The sequence below is a fragment of the Channa argus genome, chromosome 7, assembly GCF_033026475.1.
Source record: "Channa argus isolate prfri chromosome 7, Channa argus male v1.0, whole genome shotgun sequence".
Taxonomy (NCBI): domain Eukaryota; kingdom Metazoa; phylum Chordata; class Actinopteri; order Anabantiformes; family Channidae; genus Channa; species Channa argus.
In genome coordinates, this window is record NC_090203.1 from 22,635,407 (window position 1) to 22,661,531 (window position 26,125).

The following is a 26,125-nucleotide window of genomic DNA, read 5'->3' on the forward strand; positions in this document are numbered from 1 at the left end:
TACCACACATACACATTGTCAAGATGCAGCAAGCCGTTTTCCATCAAATCATGTTGCCCCCCCCCCCTCCCCCCACCCCCTTTTTCTGCCTCCGCTGTTCTCACCATGTGGCAATGGCACTTCATAGGAACATTAGACAAACACCCAGAATTGGATGCAGGTTTTGCTTCTCACTTTCATCTGCTGCTTGTCCCCAAAGAGAGCAACAATGCAATGATGTCATCTAACGAGCCTTCAGATCGTCTTAAAGAAGGTTGGCAGACTTTGCCAGTTCCCACTAATTGACTAAGAAACTAGTAAAACAGTAAAAGAAAAAAAAAAACCTTATAGCAAGCACTGGGCTTAACAATAACACAGACCACAAACAAGGCTAGGAATGCCTTTTTAGTCAGTCTATTCATCATGCTTAGGCCTAATCCCTATAACCCTCAACTACTCGCTGCTCACTGGCTGCTACACCAGCACAGCAGGGCTTTTCTGCTACCAATTTAGCACTAAGCTCAGTGGGAGAAAGAAAAGAGTACAATAACAATGTGGTTTTATCATGTATCTTTTGTTATAATCACTTGCATCTTCTTTGCTCTCTGCCATCTCTTTGATTCTTTGCGTCCATGTCCTATCCCATATTCTTGTCCACATCCCCCTCACATTTTTCAGTCACTTTATTTAGTCTAATTTATGTCCTTATTTCTATGCATCTTTCAGTTTTGTGTTTTTTTTTTCTTCTCTTATCTTTCTTTCCTTTCATCTGATCTCTCTAGTCTCTTCTCCTCTCCTATTCCTCCCCTCTCTTCTCTCTTTCCTTTCTTTGCCTCTTACTTTTCAACATGGTTGTTTATGTTCTGTCACCAGGTCTGTGAGATACCGGAGACAACAGTGTTCAGCATGGCGTCTCATGAAGAATCGTCTTTGGCCAAGCCCTGCTCGGTGCCTTACTGGGATCTCATCCAAACCGATATCCAGGGAAAGGTGGAGTTCCCACTGCCACTTAGGCACTTGCTCTTCAGCTTGTTTCCGAAGCCTGATTCTGGAGTCGGGTCTGCAGCATGGAGCCTCCCTGCTCCCATTCGACCAGACTTCCCCAGGCAGAGTTTGTCTGTTCCTAGGGAACCAGAGTCTGGGGGTGGCCTGAGCAGCAGGTGGGTTAAGCGGAGCATTTGTGATTTGCTGGCTGTGACAGTCCATTTACAGGCAGGGTACTGAACTCAGGCTGGCATCAAACATCAAACAGAGACACACTGGAGCTAGTCACAGCTTGTTAAGCACTAGAGATGAAGCAAAAGGAGAAATGCCCTCAACATTTCCAGTTACGCTCTCTCAGCTTGTTTTGTGCCATTGATTCCTCTCTGTCAATTTAATATCTGTCTTTCTTTCATTTTTACTCACTTTTGGTCTTTTCAACTGAATACTTTTAATTTAGTTAAGTTGTCTAATTACATAGTCGGATGACTGTCAGTAACAATATATATGTATGTGCAATTATTTTTTCACAAATGCACCTTTGTGTTTTGATGTTTGGTCAACTTGGTTTCACCTATTTACTGTGTGTTTGTGCCAAAATGTAGGTGTAGCCAGTCACAGAGATATAAAAAGTAACACAACTCAACACGAACATACATGCGACGTTTATATTCACTTATGTCACCAGGTTTATCTGCGTTTACACAAGCTGTTGTATTTTAGTTACCATCACACCATACCGCACTTAAATGTTCAGTGGTGTAAAGCTGATTTATTTAGAATTGAGCCCCTCCTCTCTGCTACTTTCCTGGTCTGCGGTCCTACAAGTGCACATGCAGATTTGTGCTAAAACCTGGTTGTGTAATTTTCTTAGATCTCAAAGAGAAGTTTACCCGGGGAAATCTGGTTTCTGTAGTTCTTGATTTTCTCTGATTACAGGAACCCGTTTTCTTATTCACATTTTAAGAAATCAGCTTACTGGAGACAGACAATTGTAACTGGCTTACTTAAACGCATTGACAGAGTAATGGTGTGTCATTGCCTGGATTCAATTAAGGCTCAGCCCTTGGATGCACCTCAGAGATTTGCAAATGGACATAGCAGTAATGTGACGTTTGACATGTTGGGTGTGTGAGCCCTGTGTGGTCAGAGGGGTTGGGATATGAGCTGTCTGTGGATGTTTTATTTATGGGTTTGTATATTTATGTTTTCTTTTGCAGAGCCATAGTACTGATATATCATGAGCACCTCGGGGTGACATATATCACTCTGAACGAAGACCCTAGTCCTCGCATGCTGATTCACAACAAGTGTCCTATTCCCCTTCTGCTGAAAGAAGATATTAAAGGTAAGAAGGGCACTGTCTGAATTGACTGGATAGCTCCTCTCAGCAGGGTTGTCCATTTCCTTTGTTCTAACAACAAGCTCTTCTGGGGCAGCTTACCATTTTCCCTCCTCCTGTTTCTTCTTATGCGTTGCAGAAGCTCCAAGGACTGAGGTGTACTGCCGTCCTCTGCCTGCCAATTGTTCTGTACATCACGAGCTCTACCACCATTCTTCTAGTTTCCCTGAATGCAGGCAGAAAGAGCTGCTGCCTACATTGCTGCTAAAAACCATTACAGACCACAGCCCCACCGATTGGACTGACCCCATAGATATCAACTGTCCCGGCACCCAGGTAAATGCATGAACGTTGGCAGCTAATTTAATTACTGTATCTTTAAGGTGTCGTTTTCCTAACTCAGAAATCTCTCCTGCACTCATTCAGTAGCCCCAAGCTCCTACCTTAAACTTTAATTTTTTTTTTTTAAAACATGCTTTACCAATATATTAGAAGAAGAAAAAATACATATGAGAACAACCTTGATTTTAGCACAACAGTGTCTGTGTTTGTAGTTGAGGGTTATATATTAGTCAGCATTTGCTATTACATTAAGAGCTGAGGGTTGTGATGGTTAAAGCACAAGGGGCAATGAGTGTCCTCACAACTGTAGAAAGACCACTGTGTCTTAGCGTGTTTCTGTGTATGGGGTCAAGTAGTGAGCTAGCTTAAGTATTTCTTATGTCTGGTCAGTGTAGTAGTGTGGGGTTAGATATTGTGTCTAAGCAGCTGCAGGTTGGAGTTGAAGCTGTGTATCTCTGGTTACTGTGAGGTCTCAATCTGACCTCTGTGGTAGGGGCTAGAGGTCAAAGGTGGGACTTGTTATGGCTGCTCATGAATGGTTCAGCAGGGGTCTGCTTCCTTTCCTCACATGAGGAACTGATCATTGTAAACCTGGAAAAGGTGTAAGTTTAAGTTTTCAGGCTCACACACACATGCACACACACACCAAGCATAGTGTTGAGCACTATCCTTAAAATGTGCGACACTCTACCCTGGGTTGTTTGACAATAGCTTAATCCATCTTAGCACAGATCTGTGTTGCATTTGCAGGTGGTGTTCTTGCCAGGCTTTGGCTGTCTCTACATAGACGTGGTGTATGAGACAGGCACCCTGGTTTTGTCTCTGGCACCAGAGGGCAGTGTGGATGCTGTAATCAGCCAGCAATGCAGGTACGTTTGTACAGGCAGTGTTTTTTTATTATTATTATCGTTATTGTTTTATGCTCCCTGTATATTTAAACTGTAACAAATCATTTGTGAATGTGGTTCTTTATAAGCTCAAGATCTATACGTGTGAGCTTTTTATTGCCTTTCCTTCAAATTGCAGCAGTGTTTCCCTCCAGCATTTCTTTCTATATTCCAAACATGAAGACAGAGGGATCGTTTTCACCACAGGAGGGCAATAAAACCTACTTGTATTGCCAAGACTGAAATTAGTTGTACAGTAGAAACATGGTATTGCAGCTTTATTCCATTACATCAACACATAGCTGCTGTGTCATTTTGGCAAAAAAGGAAAATTAATAGAATAACATTACGTAAATGTAAACAAATGACACCAGACAATCTGTGGTAATATCCTCTGGTTGTAGAAAGCATCATCAGCACATGAAAGTGTTTGGCTTCATCTGCTTTACATATAATCAGAATCATACACATGCATAAACACAGTTCAGGCATAACATTATGACCACCTGTGCAATTTCAAGTAATCCAATACAGTGGTTCTTGCAGAAAAGAGACAGTTAACTAACAGCATAACTGAAAAACGTGTTTTGAACCATTTTATTCCACTATCATTTACTCTAATTTCACATTATTATGTTCTATTTTGTTATCAGGTCTTTCAAACTGTCCTCCAGAGTTCTTCTGAGTGAAGCCAGCATCGTGTTAAGTGATGACATTACAAGTCCCTCCAGGTCTGTGGAGCTGCTTAGACTTACACTGACCAAGCTGCTCCTCAGCCTCACTCCAGCACATACCCCGCTTGCTGCAGAGCTGGCAAATGAGTCTTGCCTGGATACAGCATCCATCTTAGCTCTGATGTCTGATGGCTCTCTGATTGAGCTTTACTGCTCTACTTTGCAAGTAGACAACCAACTGTATAACCAAGCAAGTTTCCACTTCCCTGTGCTGCTGTGCCAGGATCAAAGAGGAGGAGCTGAGCCCAGGGCTCCATGGACCAGCGAAAGCAACCCCACACAGTCTCCTGAAGCTCTGGCCGAGTTCAAAACCTCTTGCTTCCTGCAGCTAACGATGGCACTAACTGAAGACAAATCCACTGTGGAGGAGGTTAGTCGGCCTTTCCTTTTTTTTCTTTTTTTGTGATAGTAGATTCTTCTGCTGTCCTTTTGATAACAAAAATTGTAAATGGGAATTCTTTTTTCCTCTGCTCCTAAAAACACTGGTAGTACTATCTCTGTAACTCATGCAGTCACATACAACACCCTAGCAGCCATCTAAGCAGCCAAAAAAAATATAGTGGCTGGCATTTTGAATTACATAGCGACACAGCAGCCGCCTTAATTAGCAACACATCAACACAGATTTTACATAACAATGTAACACATTATAATAATTTAAATGTAACAATCATGAATCAATAGTTTTCAGCACACACAGTTTTTTTTATACACCTTTGTGCACGATCCCCATTAGGTTACGTTCCATCTTCAGCCTGCCAGAATCTACTTGGAGGACACGTTTGTCTACTACATTAGGACGCTGTTTTACACCTACATCCCCAACAGTGCTATGGCCCCAGCCATAGCAGTTTGCCAGAGCAGCAGAGAGCTTGGATCACCACCTATCCTCCCCGAACAGGTGAACTATTCATAATATAATCTCAGTTTTAAGCACTGTTGAGGCTGTATATTTCCTGTTTCTCATATTAAAACCACAGTAGTACATTCAGCCTGGGTCAGACTGCTCATCCAGCAACATCCAGCTTCCATGCATTTAAGTAAGCAGGTTACTCAGAGAAATCAGCTTTCTCAGGTTATCGGAGAACCGAGTGCACATGCAATTGAGAATCATGAAAATACGCGTGTACCAGCAGCCTCTGCATCAGACTTTCACTCGGCTGCTTGCTTCCATCTGCAGCCTTCTGTTAGGCACATGCGCCGCTGGAGAAAGCTGATTAGAAACCTTGTTATGCGTATTCATGGCAGAGAAATCCACATTCTCTGGAAAGAAAATCTACCTGGAGAAAGTCAGTTTCCTTAATCCACTACCCCGGTTTCAGGAGGCAGCCTTCCCAATTACATGACAGTTAAGAAATCAGCTTTTCAGAGCAAACCAATTGTGACCTGCTTACTTAAGTCCATGGAAATGCACTGATTTTGGTGAACAGCATGTCTACAAACCATCTCTACTCATTATGTTAAGCAACAGTTTTTGATGCGCTTATCATCATCATGTCATTATAACAATTGAGAATTGTGATAAATGATGATTCATGTATTTTGTCGAACCTCTGAAAACATTTCCTTATCACTAGTATTGTGATATTGATCTCATGCAGGTGGTGCAGTCAGTGCAGGCGCTGGTCCACCCTGTGCAGCTAAAGAGGCTAACCATTCACCCGATCAACCTGCTGGTTAGCATCCACGCCTCGCTGAAGCTCTACATCGCATCAGACCATACTCCTCTCTCCTTCTCTGTGTTTGAGCGAGGGCCTCTCTGCACCACCGCCAGACAGCTGGTCCACGCTCTGGCCATGCACTATGCTGCTGGAGCCCTCTTCAGAGCTGGTAGGTGGTGAACAGAGGTTGACACACATTTTTTTTTTGTCTCTCTCAAAGTGCCTCGTAAGTCACCTGCCGCCAGACCGAAAATGGTCCTATAAACCAGCTTGTGTTTCACAGTCTCAGTGGACTGATAATCGTGCAGTAGAATAACAGGATGTGCGCTTCAGTGACAATGTTTAACGGTTTATTTTGCAGAGACTAGATTTGAGCTTTTGACATGATTGCTCCCATGAGCTTCTGGGGCTCCTGTTGATTTGTGGCAGAAAGTGCATTAAAGCTATCAAGCTCAGACACAAAATTTCAATTACCACAAGCCATAAAAAAGATTTAGATGATCCTGTTGCTCATGATTTAATGTTTTATCATAAGGCTTGACAGATGACTCAAAGTTGACACTCTCTGTGTAGTCTGTTTGTTCTGGTGAATCTGTGAACGGCCACCAGGTCTAGGTCTGAATCAGCAAGCATTGTCCTCCTGTGTAGTCAAAGCCTGCACACATGGTATGGTTTAACCCAGTCATTTCCACATCAGAAATCACCATTCTGGCGAGACACTTCCTTCCCACTGTCTCTCGTTAGAGCCATCATTTCTGCTTGTATTTCAACACATCACTTCACCATGTTCTTGCCTCCCTGAGTCGTCATACAGAGATGGGCTCCTGGAAGCAGCCAGTTCTGAGACTGATTAGCTTTGGGATATACGGTGCTACAACCACACCCGCAGGCGTAAATATGTCTACGTACGCAAAGACCCGTGGACATAATAGGAATAATAAAAGTCAAATACTATCTGTGTGTAGACCACAGTATGTGCATGTGTTTAAAAGCATGACTCAGCCCTGTAACCATCAGCTCCTGTCAGAACTTTAAACCACACATGGGACACCATGTAAAGCAGAAACGACCACTAGGCCCCACCAGAGTTGGTTTTCATACCACTGGAATCTATCACTCAAGCGCAAAATTGACAGAGAATGAGAGCAGACCTGGGGCTGACATCTTGAGAAATGGCTGTTTGATTTTTGTGATGCAGTTGTGCCACAGTTGACTCCACAGTTGAATGTGAAACATGAGATAGTAGGAGGCCTTAAATCTAGCTGTGGCCCATGTATGATTTCATGCCAAGCACGAGTGTGTGTCTGTGTGCACAAGTATCTGTGTATCTTAAGAATACACAAGTGAGAAGAATCTGATTCTACAGCATTAAGCGTGCAATGATGTATTTTGTAAGTTCATGAGAAGAACGTTTTGGACTTTCCCCAAAGCTTTAGAGTTGACTGTTTGAAATTTAGAGAAGTTATGGTTAAACTCAGAATTTGGTTAACATTACAGCTGAAGTAAGGTGTTAACGAATGTATTGTGTCAATGAGTGTGCTCACAAATACACTAAGACCTGTTTATGAAACAGGGAGCATGTAGGAGCAAGCAGACAAAGGAGTGTGAGCCAAGGTCGGATGGATTAGAGAATCGGCCCACCAGCCACAGGGAAAGATCAGGGGGCTGGTAGACCATGAATGAGGGAGGGGGGGGGGGGGGGTCATGGGGTCCATTTTCTCATAAGCCATCCATGTCTGGATTCAAACTCCCTCTTCAAATTCAAATTATATTACAATAAAAATGGATTAGACAACACCTTGTTACTGTGGGCAGAGTTTAGACAGGAAAGTGGAGGATTGTGAGAAACAGAATCTTGAATGTTCCACATGGATTTCTTTTTTTTTTATTTCAGTTAAATACAACACTTACAACACTCGTTTTGTGTTTTGTCTGGCCACCTCTAAAAATACTACACTTAAAATCCCAGTCCAAGTTTTTCTTGTGAAGAATACCCTGAAACACTGAAAAACAGACGCCTCTCCAGAGAAACAGGAACAAGGCCGGATTAAACGGGCTTGGTTAAATCATCCTGTAGCATTGTGACAGTGGAGACCCAATATAGTCCAAAATAGTTTCTAAAGTCTTTATTGTCATTGGCAGTTCAGAATGAAAAAAAGACACCACAGATAAATGAGTATAAGACAAATCTACCAGCATTTTACTCTTGTACTCTTAAACAGTACTTATTCCCCAGTCCTACTGAAAGAGCAGTACTGCAGTAGTATTATTACAGTACAGCCCTGTGTTTTGTTACTCTGTGTCAGGTTGGGTGGTGGGTTCCTTGGAGATCCTTGGTAGTCCTGCCAGCCTGGTGCGCAGCATCGGTAATGGTGTGTCAGACTTCTTCCGCCTGCCATATGAGGGTCTGACCCGAGGACCTGGAGCCTTTGTCAGCGGGGTGTCCAGGGGGACAACGTCCTTCATCAAACACATCTCAAAAGGTAATGTCAATGTCCCAGTTGTTTCTTTGTTTATTGCATTATCCTACTAAATTGATGAATGTAAGCTCCCCCCCCCCCCGGACTGACACAGCACTTGGAAATCCAGCTGTAGGTTTATCATCATCATGCAGCGATGGCATTTTTGTTAGTGTAAGCTTTGAGCTGTCTGATGAAATAGATAAATCTTTTAAAAGAAAATATCCAAGAGCAGGACGAGGCCAGACAGGATTGTGTACCGGGTTCAGCTTTGGTTTTTGGTGGACATGAATGGCAGCCTGTAATATATATGTCCATGCGTGCAGAAAGTCCATGTTCAGAATTAAGTTGTTATTTTCGCACGGCTTCCCATCTTTAATCTCTGATTGATTCACTTTATACTGTATCTGTCATTGTACATACTGTCATTGCAAAGTCAAACCTGAGTTTGAACATGTATTTTCAGGCACGCTGACGTCCATTACCAACTTGGCAACAAGTCTGGCCAGAAACATGGACCGCTTGTCTCTGGATGAGGAACACTACACCAGGCAAGAAGAGTGGAGACGACAGCTACCAGAGAACCTTGGGGACGGACTGAGGCAGGGGCTGTCCCGACTTGGCATTAGCTTGTTAGGTATGTAGTGTTTTGTAATTATTTTAATTTAAAATGATTTGAAATGAGTAAAATTTTTGTTTATTTTCATTTGTTTATTTATTTGTTTATTTTATCATGAAGCTCAAAATAGAAGCCGTCTTGTCTTAATGTCAGGTCACTTGATACATATGGAAACAATGCCCAAACACATTCGATCTGCTTTCCACTGGGTCACACACAATTACAGAGAGCCACGAGACGGAGCAGTGGAGACAGCCCAGCGGGGACTCAATAAACACCCAGAGGGCAGTAAAACACAAGTCTGTCTCAAGTCAGACTCAAACACAAACTCTGAGCAAGTTGTCCTTGAAACCAAACAGCTGCTCAAATCTCTGGGTTGCAACGGATTAAAAATTCTCTCATCTGCATCATAATTACTGTGTGATTCCCATTTATTGGGGTCTGTATAGTTGAAATTCATATTTATGTACAAAAACATTTATCTGGTTTAGATAATACCTATGAACGTGGTGATACAGAAATATGTATCTTGAATGTCTTTCTTGAGCTAATGCTAACTGGCTATGTCAGTGTCATATGTGCATTAGCTGCAATAATAAAGTTGCTAAGTGGCATCTTATTGTCAACCACTACTAGTGTGGACACAAAAACAACAAAGTCCATTTCTGTCGTCAAAATATGTTTTCAGGTCTCTGTGTATGTTACATTTGATTTTTTTTTACTTATCACGTCAGTTAACATAGACTTGTTCTTGTGTTCTGCAGGAGCCATTGCAGGCATCGTGGACCAGCCCATGCAGAACTTCCAAAGACAGTGGGACATGCAGAGCTCAGCTGGTAGCAAGGCCAGAGGAGTCATCTCAGGAGTGGGGAAAGGCATTGTGGGAGTTTTCACCAAGCCTATTGGAGGAGCGGCCGAGTTGGTGTCCCAGACTGGATATGGTGAGTCCAACATTTCCTTTTTAGGTCTGTTTCTGAAGCTGTGTTGCAGCGGTAATCAGAGCAGAGTCCTGTTGTGAACAACACTAACATGACTCTTTCTGGGAACCAAAACAAACCTAATACCTTTATTTTAAGCTTTCTGTGTTCATCATGTCTGGCAAGAAACTCTCTCTTGTATTTTATTTATTCTGATCATTTAAATAGTGCTTTTATCCAAAGTGTTGCTTCACCTTCACATATTCACATAGACTGACACTCACTGACCCTCATGACACCGAATAATGTACAAGATGAATGTTTTTGCTGTTTTTACCTTTTTTCAAACCTTGTACCACAGCAGTTAGGTGAAGTGTAAAGTGAAATCGATATCCACGGCAAATGGGCTTCTGTTGAACTTTCCAAGAGCCTTAGGCAACAATATTCTAATAAACACATGTTTATTAGGCAAGGCCTGACAATCACACACATATGCCTAATCATACATGCACAAACTCCTCTATACACAGGCAGTTAGAGCCTCTGGGGTTATGTGTGTTTATTGGGGGCCAGAAGACGGAGGTGTGTGCGAAGAGTCCGTCCGAGGGTGGTGTGTTTTGGTCTGCACAGGTGTTGGCTGCAGGACCTAAACTACCAATGCTGTGAGCATCTCCATATGGGGTCTAGCTCTGATCTAGTACCTGAGCCTCTGATCACACACACACACACACACTGATGTAATTCTGTCACACTCTGCCCTCTCTTATCAAACACATGAAATCACTCAGTGGGAGCTGAGCACCTCTACACTGATGTTACTAATGCATCTCACTGTGTTTTTTTTACTAATCGATGACTTCACATGCTTATTGCTGCTGCTGCTGCTGGCACTCTGCTGACAGCTAAAATGAGACGGAGGAAACCTGACCAAAGTCACCGGGGTCATGAACTCTTTTTCACATGCAGTGTTTACGCTGAATTGTTTTAATCGTGTTTTAGTTATTAAGCAGTAATAATACACTACCACACGAAGGGAAATGTTCATTTTGCATTAGTCCAATTTTATTAGCCTGTAGTTTGACATTGATGTTAGAATGGCACCAGTTTCCTTGTTGATTTGACTTTGTATTTAAATGGATGCCACTAGCTGTGCGTTGTCTTGTCCGAACAGGGATCCTCCATGGAGCAGGACTGTGGCAGTTTCCTAAACAGCTCTACCTGCCTACAGAGGAGAAGTCGGCTCAGGCCCCCAACAGCCACCTTAAATATGTCTGGTATGATTCAAGAGCTGTTCATTATTCCTGCAGGCGACTTCCCTACTTTTGTCAAGCTCTGTATTAGAAGTAGAACATGTGTTCTTGCCTTTGCTTTTCTTGGACTCTCTCCAGTATCTGCTTTTCTACCTCTCATCATTTGCTGCTGTCTTGCTTTAAAAAAAAAAACAAAGCCCTGGAGGGTTCATTACCCACTTTCCAAAAAAAAAAAAAAAAAAAAAAAAAGTCTGGAAATATATATGTGACCTTGATCCCACACTTGGTAGCCAGCCTACCCTGCCTTGTTCTCATCAAGCCATATTAAAAACGTTTTATGAGCCAAAGCTGCGAGCTAGAAATTGTTATTATTTAACTATGAAGCTATCCAGAAACATTTGCCTTGTGCCATCAGTTCTTTAGAACCCGTCTCTCGGTGTGTTTGAATGGTTTGGGGAAGACTTGAGTTTTCAAAGGTTGCATGTTGGCACAGGCAGAAGTTTGGTTCTTTGGTTCTTGCACTGCACAAATTCTGGCTGAAAGTGCAGCCGTATCTACAGCACTGCATCCGATTGTAGTGTTTTAAAGCTTCCAAAATGTCTTAATATTATCCTAAAATATATAACTGCCTCGTGTCTCCATAACACATATGGCATATTGTAATGAATATTCTGCGATTCAGTTTGGTTTCCATAGCTTCAGGCATTTACTTGGTCGATGCTGCTATTTCGTCAACTGCTACGGGGAAACATTCCACATTTTAAATCCATTATTTGATCAGGACATTACACTTCAGCTGTCATCACATTAGTAGTATGTTGTGCTAATGTTAAAGGAAGATGAGAAAAGGCCAAAAATACACGACTGCTGAGATAATGCTCCCCTGTGATTGAATTAATTTTCCATTGCAGTCAAACTGCTTTCCATCAGGCGTCTATCAATTATTTTTACTACTACAGGTAGCCCGGACACTTGAGTGGGTCAGACTGTTTGAGCAGAGTAACACTGAACAGCACCAAACTGTAACAGCTACAGTACATCTGTCCTACAGTGCACCTGCCTTCCAGAGTAAATACTGTCAGAGAAACATGACTGAACACTGCAGTTGCTGTGCACAAACTTCCTTGCTGAACATGTGGGAAACAGGAACCACACAGGGAAGATGAAGAAATGTAAATTACAGGATGTATGCAGACGTGAATGGTCACTTATGTGCATGTGGTTGAGGTTAGTTTGGCACTTTGTGTGGTCCTGTGTTTCTAGAGAAAGTGTATATCTGAAGTTAGGCCTGCTGTTATGTGTGTGTATGTATATATACACACATAATCTTTGCACCCTGTGGAAGTGACTGTATAAAATTACCAGGGGCTTTTTTTTAATGATTGGATCATATCAGTTATAATTTCTCAATCATTTCCATCTAAACAATATAGCGTGTCCGTCAAAACTCACTACTTCTCCTCCTCTCTGACCACAGGAAGATGCTCCAGTCTCTGGGCCGACCCGAACTCCACATGGCCCTGGAGGTAACCATTGTGAGTGGGTCGGGTCAGGAGCATGCCGGCTGTCTGCTGCTCACTTCTGAGGTGCTATTTGTGGTCAGCCTCAGTGAGGACACACAGCAGCAGGCCTTCCCCATCACAGAGGTAACTGACAGTAATCAGGGTGAGCAGTAGGGGGGTTTCCCACATCAGACTGAAGAACAGCTCCTCTAGCAAGTCGGTAAAATTGATGTTAAACCTCCCGTCCTCTGCAGGTTGAGTGTCAGCAGGAGGCAGGAAAACAAGACCAGCTCACAGTCACGTTACAGCAGCAGACAGTAACCAGAGAGACAGAGGTGAGAATAATAGATAATGGCCACATGAAGGTCACAATGTATTGTTCAATATGGTGATGCAATGATGGTTAACTTGAATTGAGTCTTTAGACACTTGTAAAATCTGTTTGTTAAATAATAATGCGGGTTATTTAAGTCTGTTGCATGCTGTGAATCTTTAACAGGCAGTAACCAAAAATGGCACTGAACATTCTTTAAATGTCTATGCTGCTGTTTGGTTTAACCACACTCCTTAATGGCACATGACAGGGCATCACTTGCACAGTTAGGTGCAGTTTAATGATGATCATCTGTGTGTCCTTTCTCAGGGAGACTGTGTTCGGGAGCGGCTGTCAGAGCAGCAGTATCGGCGGCTGGTAGATTACATCATGAGAGCTTCTCAGTTTCTTTCCCCGTCTGCTGCCTCTCTCCAACTTCAGCCACCAGTGACTCTCACAGAGCCACCACCGTCCGTCACCAAGTCTTATTGCTACCTGGTGAATCCCACCTTCGCTAAGGTGTTTGTCAGCAAATTCACCATGGTAAAGAATAAAGCCTTGCGGATTGGATTCCACTGATTAATTTAAGAGATCGATATGGCGTCTGCTACGGGAAAAAGAGAACAACTCGACACTTACAAAATGTTGTGCTACACTGCAGTAAGGCTTTGCATAGCTACTCATTTATGCAAAAGACACCTGCTGAGGTCGAACAAGTGACCCTGGTCATCCAAGCCTTAGGACTGTAGCAAATTCTTACATTAACCTTGAGATACTCTCAAACTCAATACACAGTCGCAGGGAAAATCAGAAGGACTTTTAATTAGAACTTGTCAGTAAGCATAAAGTGTACTGAAGGCAAAGAAGTCGAAAACTTTCTTGGACCAAAAGTGCATTCTTTCAACTTCAAATTAGAGCGTGTTCAGTCAGAGTGAAACCCCCTTCAACAATGTACAGTACATTTTCAAAACACTCACACATTTCACTTTGCAAAAATAAGCTCTCGGTGTTTACAGCCTGCTCTATAGTGACGAATTCCCATACTAATGTTAAGTGCAATACAATATACATGTTGATGGACACTAGGCCAACCAAAACCTATAGATTACGTAACATACTTGTTTGACACTGTTCTATGTGGTGCCAACCCCTGGTGATGCAAACATGTTAGTGTTGCACCACTGAGCTCTGTTGCCTTTGATGTATGTAAATGGAAAATATTGAGAAATGTTTTAATAAAAATTATATGAACTTATTTTTATCACTGTGTACTATGTAAAAAAAACAAATAAAAAATTACCAGTACAGTCAATTACATTTTGTCTTTATAGCTGTAAAACCAGGTCTGTTGTAAAAAGAAAAAACACCTGACAAATACACACTACTCGGTCTAGCTAGATTCACACAAAAGCCAAAATAACAGATGTAAGATGTTCTTCACACTAGGTTTAAAAATGAGTTATTACATGTGTGAACCCAGCCTAAAACATCTATGTTGTGAAAGTATCAGTAGCAGCTCTGCTCTCAGCTTTCATTCTAACTGCTCTGATAACAGCTTCAGTCACCGTCCTCTGTCTGTGTCCAAGTCGAGCTGCATGAGGTCAGCCGCTACATTTTGCTTTCATTTCATGTCCTTCACCTCCTGCAGTAAAACATATTGTAAGTGACTTTTGTTGTGGAGAGAAAAGGTTGCGTTGAGGCAACGTTCACTTACTCCTTAGTGTAACGTCTGCTTCAGAGGAGCGACGTGAGGGGCTACCTGTGGCTGCATTTACTGCCTGCTGACTTGTCACTAGGGGTAGAGGAGTAATCTGGAGGGGAAAGGGGGAGAAAGCTGAATCGTTAAGCACCTGCCCATACAGTCCCTAAAGAGGAAGGTTCGGACGTGAGCAGAGGGGTGTTTCTATAGCAAAAACAATCATGTAGCTGCAATTTATATCTCTCCATTGGTCAGACATTCGTTCTCTGGCCCTCATGTGGAGCTCATCTCCTCCATGTAGGGCTCAGTGATGATCACCATCTGCGAGTATTTCTCCTGTGTACCATCCCATTAAAATACAATTTGTGCTATGCTTCATTTCCATTCGAGCTCATTAATCATCTGCTGGAACTAACTTCTGCGTGAGAATCACGCTTCATTAACACATCCACACTGTGTGGACTAACGAACTCCTGCACAGAACATTGACACTGAATGGACAGGATGAAGTTCTACATAATGTGACAGCCCTGAGAGAGTTTTGACAATGCTTTAGCGTCAACTACTGTCAGACCCTTTGGATTTTACTGTGAGAAGAGCTAAATGTGATTTCCATGTTATGGTTTCCTGCATTTAATTTTGACTAGTAGCAGAGAGAAGTCAAAAGTGTTGGATATGGGAATTTCGCTGAGCCCTGCACGGGAAAACCGAGAGACCTTTATGTTTGTGTGGCTACGGTACCTGATGATGTGGAGACAGATTCTTCTAACTGACACTGTCTCCTCAGCAGCACCTCCTCTCTCTTCAGAGCTGCCATGTACTTGGAGTAGGACCATGATAACTGAGGGAAAATATCCAGGAATCAAGTCAAATGTAACATAATTAGAGAAACAGGATTGCATTTCTCCTTTATAGTCTGTGACTGGGACTGATGAGGCCTTGTTTGGACTTCATGCTCTAATTGAGTTTTTCATCACTGCAGTTTTTTTCTTTAATATGACGTGCTTCCAAATAGTTATTAAATGAAATAATTGAATTTGCTTTGGCTTCCTTTTATAAGAAAAAAAATTAACACAAACACTTTCCCATTCTGCTCTTTACCGGCTGTGTGGAAGTCTGCAAGCTCTGTGTCCTCTTGTGCTTTTCTTTTTCTTCGTCTGTGTGATCCATGTCATTATCTGTGTCGTCGTCCTCTGCAGAACTTAACTTTTCTGCCTCTAGCTCATCCTGGAAACGAGATTTTATTGCTGTGTTATTATTGGAAAATTTTACTGTTCTTACTTACTTGCATTTGCTTCCTCACCTGGCATCTCATCCTCTCATCCTCCTCTTCCTCTTTCCTCCTCTGTCTTCGCACTCTGGCTCTGTGTTTTATGCGTTTCTCCTGCAGCAGAGGAAGCAGTTGGTCCTCCTGGATACTGCCGCTCAACTTATGAAACTCAGGCCAAAACTTCAGCAATTCACAGAACACTGACATCTACATAAACAGGCAAAAAGGATGCGGACACACACAGAATAATTACTGAAAACAAAAAGAAAAAAAATGCACATGCCACAGCCATACTCAGGCATGGACACACAACCTGTGCTTCTCTGAAGATGTAAGGGCCGAGCATGTCGCGTTTCTCCAGAATGTGCTGTGCCTGTTCAGGAGGGATGTCTATCTGGAGAGCGGGGGGCATGGACGAGTTGATGAAACAGTTGATGATGGTGGAGATCTTATTCTGGATGGTGGCCTCCTCACTGTGAGAATGACAGAGGTCCTGGGTACAGAGAGAATAGTTCACTATAAAAAAAAACAAAATGGCACGTGACAAAGATCTCAGATCAGATTCAGCCTGTGACTGTTACAGCTACACATTCCACCGTTTTTACCTTATACCTCTGTACCTCCAGCCAGAAGAGCACATCGTTCTCCAGGAAATCCCCCTTTAGGGAAACAAAGTGCTGGAACTGCAAACAAGTGACAGGGTTGAGTAGGATCTGGCGAAACAGGAGAATCTCTGTGGAGGAACTCATCCACAAGCCCTCAGACTGCAAAGGAAATGCAACAGAGGACTGTAAGCTGTTCTCTCAGGAGGTAAATTACAACCAGTCATCACGTACTCGTATAAACAGCATAACAAACAGAAAACATAAGCTTGTAGAGCAGAAGGTCTAGCACAATGTGCAGTAGAGATGATCTGTGACCTACGTTCAACAGCCTTAGCTCATGGAAGTGAGATAATTCCTTTATTCAGAAAACCTGCTCTTTGCCAATGATGAGATAATGATCATAAAGATTATAGTCACCTTCATACAAAAACTCCTTCCTGTAATCATCCTGCTTAAAATGTGAAATGTTCATGTTTTATATCTGTTCTGCTGTGGAGCTCAGATGAGACAACGGGAACAGACGTGCAGTGCGTTCCAAAAGCTAAAAGATGGTTAGTAATGCTGATGCTTTAATCTTATTTATCCTGGATCCCATTTGGAAAAAAAACGACCACAAGGCCAAAATGGTGTTTGACAAAGCCAGTGCTTCGAGCCAAGTCATGAAGTAAATCGCACATGCTTTCAAGCCAGGAAATGCCTTATTTCTCTGCATTCAAAATATCCCGTTTTCCCAGAGTATTTCTCCTTACCTTCCAGGCTTCTCCCCTTATTCTGGGTTGTCTGTTGATACACCGAGGTCAAAAGTCAGAAACTGAGTAAACTAGGCCTAACCTCACTCCTCTGCACCCTTTGTCACAGCCAGTAACTGAACTCTAGCCTTTTATTTTTTCCAGTCTTCATGTCTTGTGATGCAACTCCTCCACCCTCGGATATTTTTACCTGGTCAATGTCACCTGTCTGCTGCCCCAACCTCCTCTTCATCTGTTCCACCCCTCCTTCAGAATGTAATGCTAAACTACAGGAACCTCTCATTACTTAAAGACAGGATCTGTGTGACAAACATGGTAAACTTGATAACACAATGAGGCAGAGCAGCGGAATCTGCGGTTTAGATGTTACCACCTAATGAGGGAACCTGAGAGAGAGCCACTGGCCAGTGTTTAGTGGTTTCTCACATTGCAAAGTGTTTCTGGCTTCTTGTGTTTCTGGCTTCTTATGCTTCTGCTCTCAAGGCCATTACACAGTATCGACGGGTTTAAAAGTTTTAACGTTTAGCTCTGACTCTCCTAACATGAAGGCGTATCCTGTAGCCCTTTATAAATACAGTGAGAGAGTTAAGGTTTAGGACGTCTACCTTTGCTCTGTGTTTCTGTCGCTGTGTGAACTCTGCTGTGGACAGAAACTTAGGCAGCCATTTTTTCTCAATGTGGTTTCTGACAATTTTCTGGATCTCCACAACCACCGGGTTTGAGAGACACTCAAGCTTCAGACGCTCCAGTCCACCCGCCAGACGCAATATCTACACACACAGACACACACAAACACCAAGAATTTAAAGAAGATACAATCTAAGCCACAGTACTGTAAATGCAGATGTGTGTTTGATATTAAGTGCTAGAGATGTCCGAGTGGTCATGTCTAAAGATTTCTATTTATAAAACTGTCTACAGTGGGAAACCCAACTAAGAGCCCCTCTCCTTCCAGACTTCTGCTGTGCTCTTCATCATTCCTACAATTTGTGTTCTCTTCATCTTCTCTGTCTGCTTTCTGTCTTCGTACATCAATCTGGCCATGTCTCCCTATTTATATCTTCTTTACATTTTCGCACGCACCAAGGCATTGCATGCACACTCACGCAGGCTTCAAAAATGAGAACCAGCCACGGCACTGAAGTGGGAGTCAGTAGATGAAAGGAGGCCAATCTGTTACTCGATGGCTGAGTGATTGAAAGAGTGAAGGGCCAGCAGCAGTAAAGCTGTCAGTCTCTCCACATCGCTCACATTGACGAGAACCAACACTGAGATGCAGTGGTGGCAGCCAGACCTAATCCCACAGAGCTAAAAGCTCTACAATTGGCATCTTCATTCAAATGATTATTTTTATGGCATTTATGAGACGAGGATGACAAATGGCAATGCACAAGAGCTGAACGTCGCTCTCTGAACTAGGTAAGCTACAGAACAGTCAGGGTTCTTCAGTGGCCATTACGTACTTTAGTATGTTTTGGAACCAGAGCTACTACTTAGGTAGTTAACAAAAGGTATCAGATAAATCAGCTACTTCCAACCAGGTGCAATGGAAACACTTATGTTTCTCTGTGACAGCATAATAATTACTACAGAGCAGCCATCTTTGGGCTCACTGCTACTTGTCCCATCTACTCTTCTCCACTCTACTCACTATTCCTTTATGCATTAATCCTAGAGTCCAGAAACCTAATCTCTATAAATGTCAACAGAAATGTCATCCTACTGTCAATGTTACTAGAGCTGATCTTCTTTGTCTTTCCTGAATTCAAACCACACTCCTCTCCATCTTCTTTTAATTCTAACCATGTCCTCTCATTCCCTGCTCCCAACTGACTCCCTGCTGTCACAGCTGTCAGCATCAAGTCTGCATAACACCAAAGAACGGAGAGTTGCAGTTTTTCCACATGTAATTGTTGAGCTGCAGCTAGAGCTCAAATCCCATCTTGGGACTGCTATGTCATGGGTCCCATGTTTCTGTAACACATTCCCAGGATGTTGACAATCATTTAAACACCGGGGTTGTACCTACACCGAGATGTGTGTATTTGCCAATAAAAGGGAAAATTGTTTTTCAAATTATGTAGCTGATGTACATCATTCTGTTGTTCTGTTGAGGCAGGGCTGTCAGGGCCAAAGAAGTACTTCTTGTTGAGGTATTTGGTTGTAATGTGAGAAGACCTCTCTTGTTTGACAGCCATGACCTTCTGAGAAGTCCTCCTGTACTGCTCCAAATCCAGCCAACATGTCAAATGGATACTGTGCAGAAACAGATTAAGAACACAAATGTTTTGCATACACTTCATAACACTGCATATGTTTCACAGCTTTTATCATTTTAACGTTTCTATGCATTTCTGCTTTTATAATGCAACATAGACCCCATATGACTCCAAATAGCAGGGAAAAAAGAAAAATGGTGCTGACAAATAATCCTTGGGTGAAGTTTAAAAAGAATTAGGAACATTGAAATGAGTCACTAGCACTGATTTTCTGTTCTCTCTACTGCTTCCACTGTTACAATTCACGGCTAGACAGGTACAGCTGGGAGAGGGAGGGGGCTGGAGTTTAAGAAGCTACTGGGTCAAACAGTTGCCACCTTTAATTTGTGAATAGACAAACTCACCAACACATACTATACGTTTTTATCTTTCAATGACAGTGAAGATACAATTTATTAGTCGGCAATATTTAAGACCGAAATCGTATGATTATAAATCTATGCATGTTTCTTCAATTACCTGGCATCCTTGTTCTGGAGAAAAGACATAAAGTGCCCAATTTCGTGGCGGTGGCGAAGTAAGGAACCTAGCCGGCAACTTTGGTAATTTGTTGGGGCACTAGACCAAGATTTGGGTGCACTGTGGGATTTGAAAGAGGAAGTAGAATGTGGAATAGGAAAGAAAAATGGGATGGAACTGCACTGGTCCTCCTGTAGAGAAGATAGAGGATGAGGAAGGAAATAACGGAAAGGTACAAAAAGACAAAAGGTGGCAAGAGTAGAGGAAGAAAGAAAAGATTTAACCTTTTTCACACTGTAAGCACAGAGTTCCATTCATTTTTTCTTTGTTTGCATCCCCTTATTTTGAAATGTCAAAAACAGAACACATTTTTGTTTCCATAGTACAAATTTTCCTTGATCAAAAATGACATTTTAATGAATAGATCGAGGAGGATGCAAATGTTTACACTAACTAAATCTTCATTATTTTACTATAAATCGCAGAATCTGCATGCGTTTCATTAAGCTTTAGCGTTAAATTGCAGTTTGAATGCAAGGAGATGCAAACTAAACCTTAAACCTAACATAATAACAAAGCACATTCATCCAGTACGAATGTTCTTCCATTATCCGAAGTTAAGAAAAATGGTCAAGGAATGTATAAAAATAAGTTGTAGTAAAATTCTCAGAATTAAATTAGTGCAACAGTCTGCACCCCTTTATAAACTCATTAAATATTATGTTTGTTTTAGTCTTTTTGCCATTTCAACATAAGGGATGCAAACTTTTGCAACCAACTGTATGACACCATTAATGCCATAATTCCATAAATGGAACATATATGAGAAGTCATAATGTTGGAATAATAGTCACCACTGCTACTAAGCAATACAGAAAAGAGACTTAAAGGGAGCATTCTCACCTAGAACAGGTGAGATGAGTTTACACCATGTGTTTAATGTTCCCAGGTGGGATTTTGTTACCTATTAAATGATCAGCAACATTCTATACATTTTTGGCATTGGTTGATGCCGGCTGACCTGCTCCAGTTGGCACTCGTCTTCTTTACTTGGGGGTTCCCTGTACTCCTGATCCTCAACCCTGCACACCTCCTCCTGCACACGCACCTGGATACACACACACACATCAAGCCAACTGAACACAGCTGAATAAAGAATGCATATTTCAACTATTGCAGGGTCGATTAGATCGTAACAATCGTGATGATTATCCAATGATAATCACATTTTGTCTTTTACTGTTTGCTATAAACATGAGCCCACTTGCTTTCCCAGACCCTGACCTCTGGACTAGGCCATGTTGCCCAGCCCTACACTCACCTTTTGGAAGGACTCTGTGTCCCTGCTTACCAGCAGTGTCCACGGCTGCAACAGGATATTCAGTGCGTGTTCCTCAACCTTGTCGAATAGTTCCTCAAAAGCAGGCACCAGTCTGTCGTACACCTCTTTTCTGATTTTCTCATCAACACCAATGCTCCTCCTGGCAGAACTGTACAGATATGTGAAGTACAGGACCTGGACAGAAGACAGGGCAGATCATAAAAACATCAGCACTTCAGAAACTTTTCTCCACAAAACTGCCACCATAGTTTATTGGTCTCATATACAATATTCACTCTCTTGAATTGATGGCACACCACATAAATTTCACTTATTTAACCTTCTTGACCACGGTGCTCTGGAAAGGATTAACTAAATATGTCCATTTTGTGAACTAAATACATTTGACTTTGACATTATGGAACATTCAACTCTGCTTTCCTCCCTGGTCACACACATCAGAGGGCGTCTGACTCACTCCGTTTTTTGTTTGTTTTTTCTTTATTTTATCCACCTATCGTTTTATGAGCGAAGAGAGTAAAGACAAGCACTTACGAGAATCACAGCCTGAATCAGTCACTTCCTGTCACTGTTTACTGATCAAAATACTTTCTTCACATATATTTACAGTTGTCTGATATTAGGCCTACTGATTTGCGCATGCATCCATACTGTGGTGCTGTTAAATCTTGCTTACTCTAGCAGTCAATATGAGATTCATGCAGGGCCCGTGTGCTGACCTGTGCTTCTCTCTGTACTTTGTAGTAGTCCATCCCATCCTGGTAGAACAGCTCATGGTAGTGCTTCAGATCAGTCCAGAAGTAAATCGCGTTCTCCCACAGCTGAGACAGAATAAAGGAATCACAGTGTTAACGACATCAAATTCGAATTGTTTAAACTATGTTAGTGCTTCACACCGTGAATGCAGCAATGGCGTCTACCATCTTGGACGTATAATGACCATATTAGAATTTTATGGACTATTGTGAATTAAAGGGCAATCTATGGAGTAATTTAAAGTGCAGTAGCTACTGTTATACCTGATTTCCAGATTGTTCACAGAAGTGTGTGAAGTAAAGGCCAGCACGGGAGTCATAACAGAGAGCCTGTAACATCTTATCCATTCTTCTGCTGCTCAGTAACTGACTTCTGCTACAATAGAACTGACAAAATGCATGAACATGCAAGAAAACCTTTAATACAGACAAAAATCACTACAGCAATGCAATAAATAATACTACAAAATCACAACATAATATTGATACACAACAAAAATACAGAAACTTTTCACAAAGGGAGGAGCTGGTTTTGGCACTTTTGTGTGAAAACCCTTAGGAGCCTGTGATCGCACCGGCCTGATCGAGGCAAACTCTCCCTTTAAGATGAAGAAGTAGGAAGACGAAGGGCTGCAGATCCGGGGTTTTTGCATGTCCAAAGTGCAGATGTCAAACTCTATGGCATTTTTTGGATAATGTTGATAGGCCAAGTAAAACCAGAGTGTGTTCCAGTGTGCAAATTAGGATGCATCTGGCTCTGCTTCGTCTCGAATGTTCTCGACTTTAATACATTTTGTTAGAACACGAAGCTAGTGGTTCAGTAGCAAGCTAGTGTTCTTACCTGTGTGTGGACAATCTCGGAATACTGAGGCAAGCAGATGTCGGAGCAGAGAGGAGACAAAGTCAAAAAGTCATGGTGGAGCTGTTTCTCTGATAGAGGACTATAACATTGCTCTGTCCACAGCCCCCAGTTGGGGGTGTCACCATGGTCTTCCTGACCACAGTGGGATATCCAAAATCGAGGAGCCCTTAGGAAGAAAGTTCCAAAGTTTGAGTTAACCCTCAAACGGCCCTTTTATGCTGAGGAACGTCAGAATGATGGTTTCAAATTAAAAATCTACTACTAATCTACTAATCATTTTGTCTACACAACAAAACATACACACACAGTTACAAACTTTGAGTCAATGAAAGTGGAATAATGATTACAGCGAAATGTGACTCACCAGTAGTAAAGAAGAGCTTCAGTAAGGCAAGGCTGAACTGAGCACAGTTTCTCTTTGGTCCAGCAGGGGGATGTAGACAGCCCCAGTCTGGTAAGAAGCTCAGCATTCAGACTGCTCTGACTGCTGCTCAGTAGATAGCGACTCCTCATACGGACGAGATGCCTTAAAAACATTACATATTTTTTTTTTTTTTTTTTTTTTACAGGTTTGTAGTTTTCATTGCCAACAACAGTGTTACTGGATCATATTTGAATGAAAAAATGCAAAATGTCAAGTTTGTTTTGAACAAGGGAAAAAAAAAAAGAAAAAGATTAGACTGGTGTTCACCTGTTTTTCTGCACTCTATGCTGTATACTTTTCAGTTTCTCAATATCAATCCAAAAATTTATTAGCTTTTGTCCCGGTGTTTCTCGCAAAAACTCCTTGAACTCTTCCAAGTCTCGTCTGTTTTCATGCCAACAGGCACAATGGAAACAAATATCAGGGACTTTATCTTGTCCAGGACCCCTGCCCCCCATCTCTCGATTCTTCTTATCCCATTCTGTCCTCCCCTCCACGCCATTCCTGGTGGTTTGACCTGAGCTGCTTCTCTTCTTCTGTTTACAGAGGTTTGGGCACCACTGAAAAAGAAGCTTGGCTAGTCTGGGAAAGAAGAGGTAGTCCACCAGTCAAAGAATAGTTGATTAGAAAAAAATGTGCTTCACTAATTAGATTGATATATCACATAATTATCACACATTACTTCAAATATGGAATCAACAAATGCAGCTATTATTTCTCAAACTTTCTTCCATGGGTGGCTATATTTAAAGTGAATCTGTCCATCATCTGATCTGCAAAGAGATGTGGGCTAGATGCATATGAAATTAGTGGGACTAAAAAAAAAGAGCAGTTAGTCAAATCCATAATGATTCCCATATGCATAATACTGTTAGATGCTTACAGCCAATAATCAATTACCGGAAACGAATGATCATATGCATCACAGCTGATTAAAAACAATCTTTAATCTAGGTTAGTAATCGATTATTAACCAAGGTAATGACAGGAAAGTGGATAAAAGTAGGAAGAAAAGGCCTTATGCATTAGACAGCCTGCCTGGGAGAGCACAGACTAACTACTACTAATATAAACATAATAAAGTAATAACATGTTATCAACATAAAAGGATCAAAAATACCATGTGTAATATAGAAAGAATAATTACATTCATTGTGTACATTTAGACCCATAACAAAAACTACTAGCAACAGTAGTACCTGTATTCAACATAGCAATCACTTTGAAGAAAAAAGGGCAATCGTTCCTTCACGATCCACTGAATTCCTTGCTCTTTGTCTAGTTGCTGCAAAAGGTCAAGTAGACACATTCCTCAAGTCAGCTTGTTAATCGTAAACCATATAAAGTACATTCAAGTTCTACTTTTCCTGCTAAGGAATTATTTACTACTTACACGGACAGTGTAATAGTTGTCTGCAGGAGGCCTTTTGTTCAGCATTGTGGAGTCACCAGTAAGGACTTGTGACTTTCTGCAATGTACAGTTGATCTTGTCGAGACAAATCCAGGTTCTGCACACACCACCTCAAACACCCCAAATTCCCAGCTATAATGTAAACCCTCTGAGAAAGACTGGGGAAAAAAAACAAAAAGGGTGTAAGGATCGTGAGATTTGTCAAAAATATGCAACATATATACACATAAGGACTACTTTACCGGTAGACTTAAGAAATCATTGAAGAAGTGAGCCAATACATCATCAGAGGCCAAACAGATCTCCTGTGTGCATATATATATATATGTATAACGAAAGTCTAAACTTGAATTTCGTAAGGTTATTAAATGTCAATAAAACCGGTACTTACAAAATTATCACTGGTTAGATGGGGAAACTCTTAAAAGAGAGAAAAAACATGTTATTTAATGAGTTTAAAATCTTTAAAATAAAAGCATTATTGCCATTTATTAGAAGAAGCACTCTTACCTGTTAAAATGCCATACATGTTCAAAGATTTCAGCTGAATACTTCAATTTAAACACATAAGGTAAGTGTTTACATGGACCTGGGTAACCAGGTTTTAAGTGTCATGTACAGGGTAGGGGGGGTTAGGGAAAACTGGTTTGCGCAGGGAGATTTCTGTCGGAGAACACTGATTACTCTGCCTTGTATACGCGTAACCAGGTTTCCAATCTGCGTAACCAAAGGCTGGAGACAGTCAGCTGCCCGTGGCCGAGGCTGGTAACGAGTTAACGGGGCAACAACGCCCGCGTAAGGTCCGACAGAAATGTCATTTACACAAAGGCTCTCGTAGAAGTCTAAATAAGTGACTTTCCCCTGTGGAAGTTTTGAAGTTCAGACTGTTGTGGATGAGCTGCATGTGTCTGCGCTGCCTCGCTGCTGTGACACGAACGAACACACACACACACACACACAGGGAAAGAGAAAAGTCAGAAGCTGCGTTTCACGTCATTATACAGTTAAAATCTGTGAGCCAGGCTTCTGAGATAAATCCGAGGTGGTGGAGAAATCAGGTGACTCTTTTGCTGCATGTATACACGAATTTCCCGTAACTAGGTTACTTAAGTGCATGTAAACGCAATCAGTGTATTACAGAAAAACTGCAGGTTGCTATGGAAGTGGACTTTTCAAAACACAGGGGGCAGTAAAAGTTTGCCTACTGAAGGGTAGGGGGAAAAAACTAATACAAAGTTGTAATCCTTGAATTCTGAGACCAAAAACTTAAATTATTCACATCA

General features: G+C 41.8%; 2 protein-coding genes across 5 annotated transcripts in view; one reads left to right on the forward strand and one right to left on the reverse strand.

Annotated features, from left to right (window-relative positions):
* The window catches only part of LOC137130040 (intermembrane lipid transfer protein VPS13B-like), a 298,799-nt gene extending 284,558 nt beyond the window's left edge, over positions 1–14,241 (forward strand). For all 4 annotated transcript variants that reach the window (XM_067509626.1, XM_067509627.1, XM_067509624.1 and 1 more), the window contains exons 55-68: positions 853–1,139; positions 2,181–2,308; positions 2,442–2,638; positions 3,395–3,513; positions 4,185–4,635; positions 5,002–5,166; positions 5,867–6,095; positions 8,233–8,409; positions 8,852–9,022; positions 9,769–9,945; positions 11,093–11,195; positions 12,649–12,817; positions 12,928–13,008; positions 13,317–14,241. In XM_067509626.1, the coding sequence (XP_067365727.1) occupies positions 853–1,139; positions 2,181–2,308; positions 2,442–2,638; positions 3,395–3,513; positions 4,185–4,635; positions 5,002–5,166; positions 5,867–6,095; positions 8,233–8,409; positions 8,852–9,022; positions 9,769–9,945; positions 11,093–11,195; positions 12,649–12,817; positions 12,928–13,008; positions 13,317–13,565 (2,703 nt within the window). In that variant the 3' untranslated portion in view covers positions 13,566–14,241. The remainder of the gene's footprint in view (positions 1–852; positions 1,140–2,180; positions 2,309–2,441; positions 2,639–3,394; positions 3,514–4,184; positions 4,636–5,001; positions 5,167–5,866; positions 6,096–8,232; positions 8,410–8,851; positions 9,023–9,768; positions 9,946–11,092; positions 11,196–12,648; positions 12,818–12,927; positions 13,009–13,316) is intronic.
* Positions 13,789–25,896, reverse strand: LOC137130041 (regulator of G-protein signaling 22). The gene is made up of 22 exons (XM_067509630.1): positions 25,353–25,896; positions 25,234–25,262; positions 25,085–25,147; positions 24,824–25,000; positions 24,630–24,715; positions 23,698–24,012; positions 23,371–23,532; positions 22,986–23,172; positions 22,409–22,531; positions 22,109–22,210; positions 21,369–21,563; positions 21,069–21,155; positions 20,048–20,238; positions 19,403–19,565; positions 17,915–18,079; positions 16,561–16,719; positions 16,269–16,448; positions 15,989–16,162; positions 15,787–15,912; positions 15,427–15,526; positions 14,701–14,797; positions 13,789–14,628 (listed from the first exon to the last, which is right to left on the reverse strand). The coding sequence occupies exons 1-21, from the start codon at positions 25,369–25,371 to the stop codon at positions 14,742–14,744; spliced, it is 2,859 nt and encodes a 952-aa protein (XP_067365731.1). The 5' UTR covers positions 25,372–25,896; the 3' UTR covers positions 13,789–14,628; positions 14,701–14,741.
* Between the last annotated feature and the right edge of the window lie 229 nt (positions 25,897–26,125).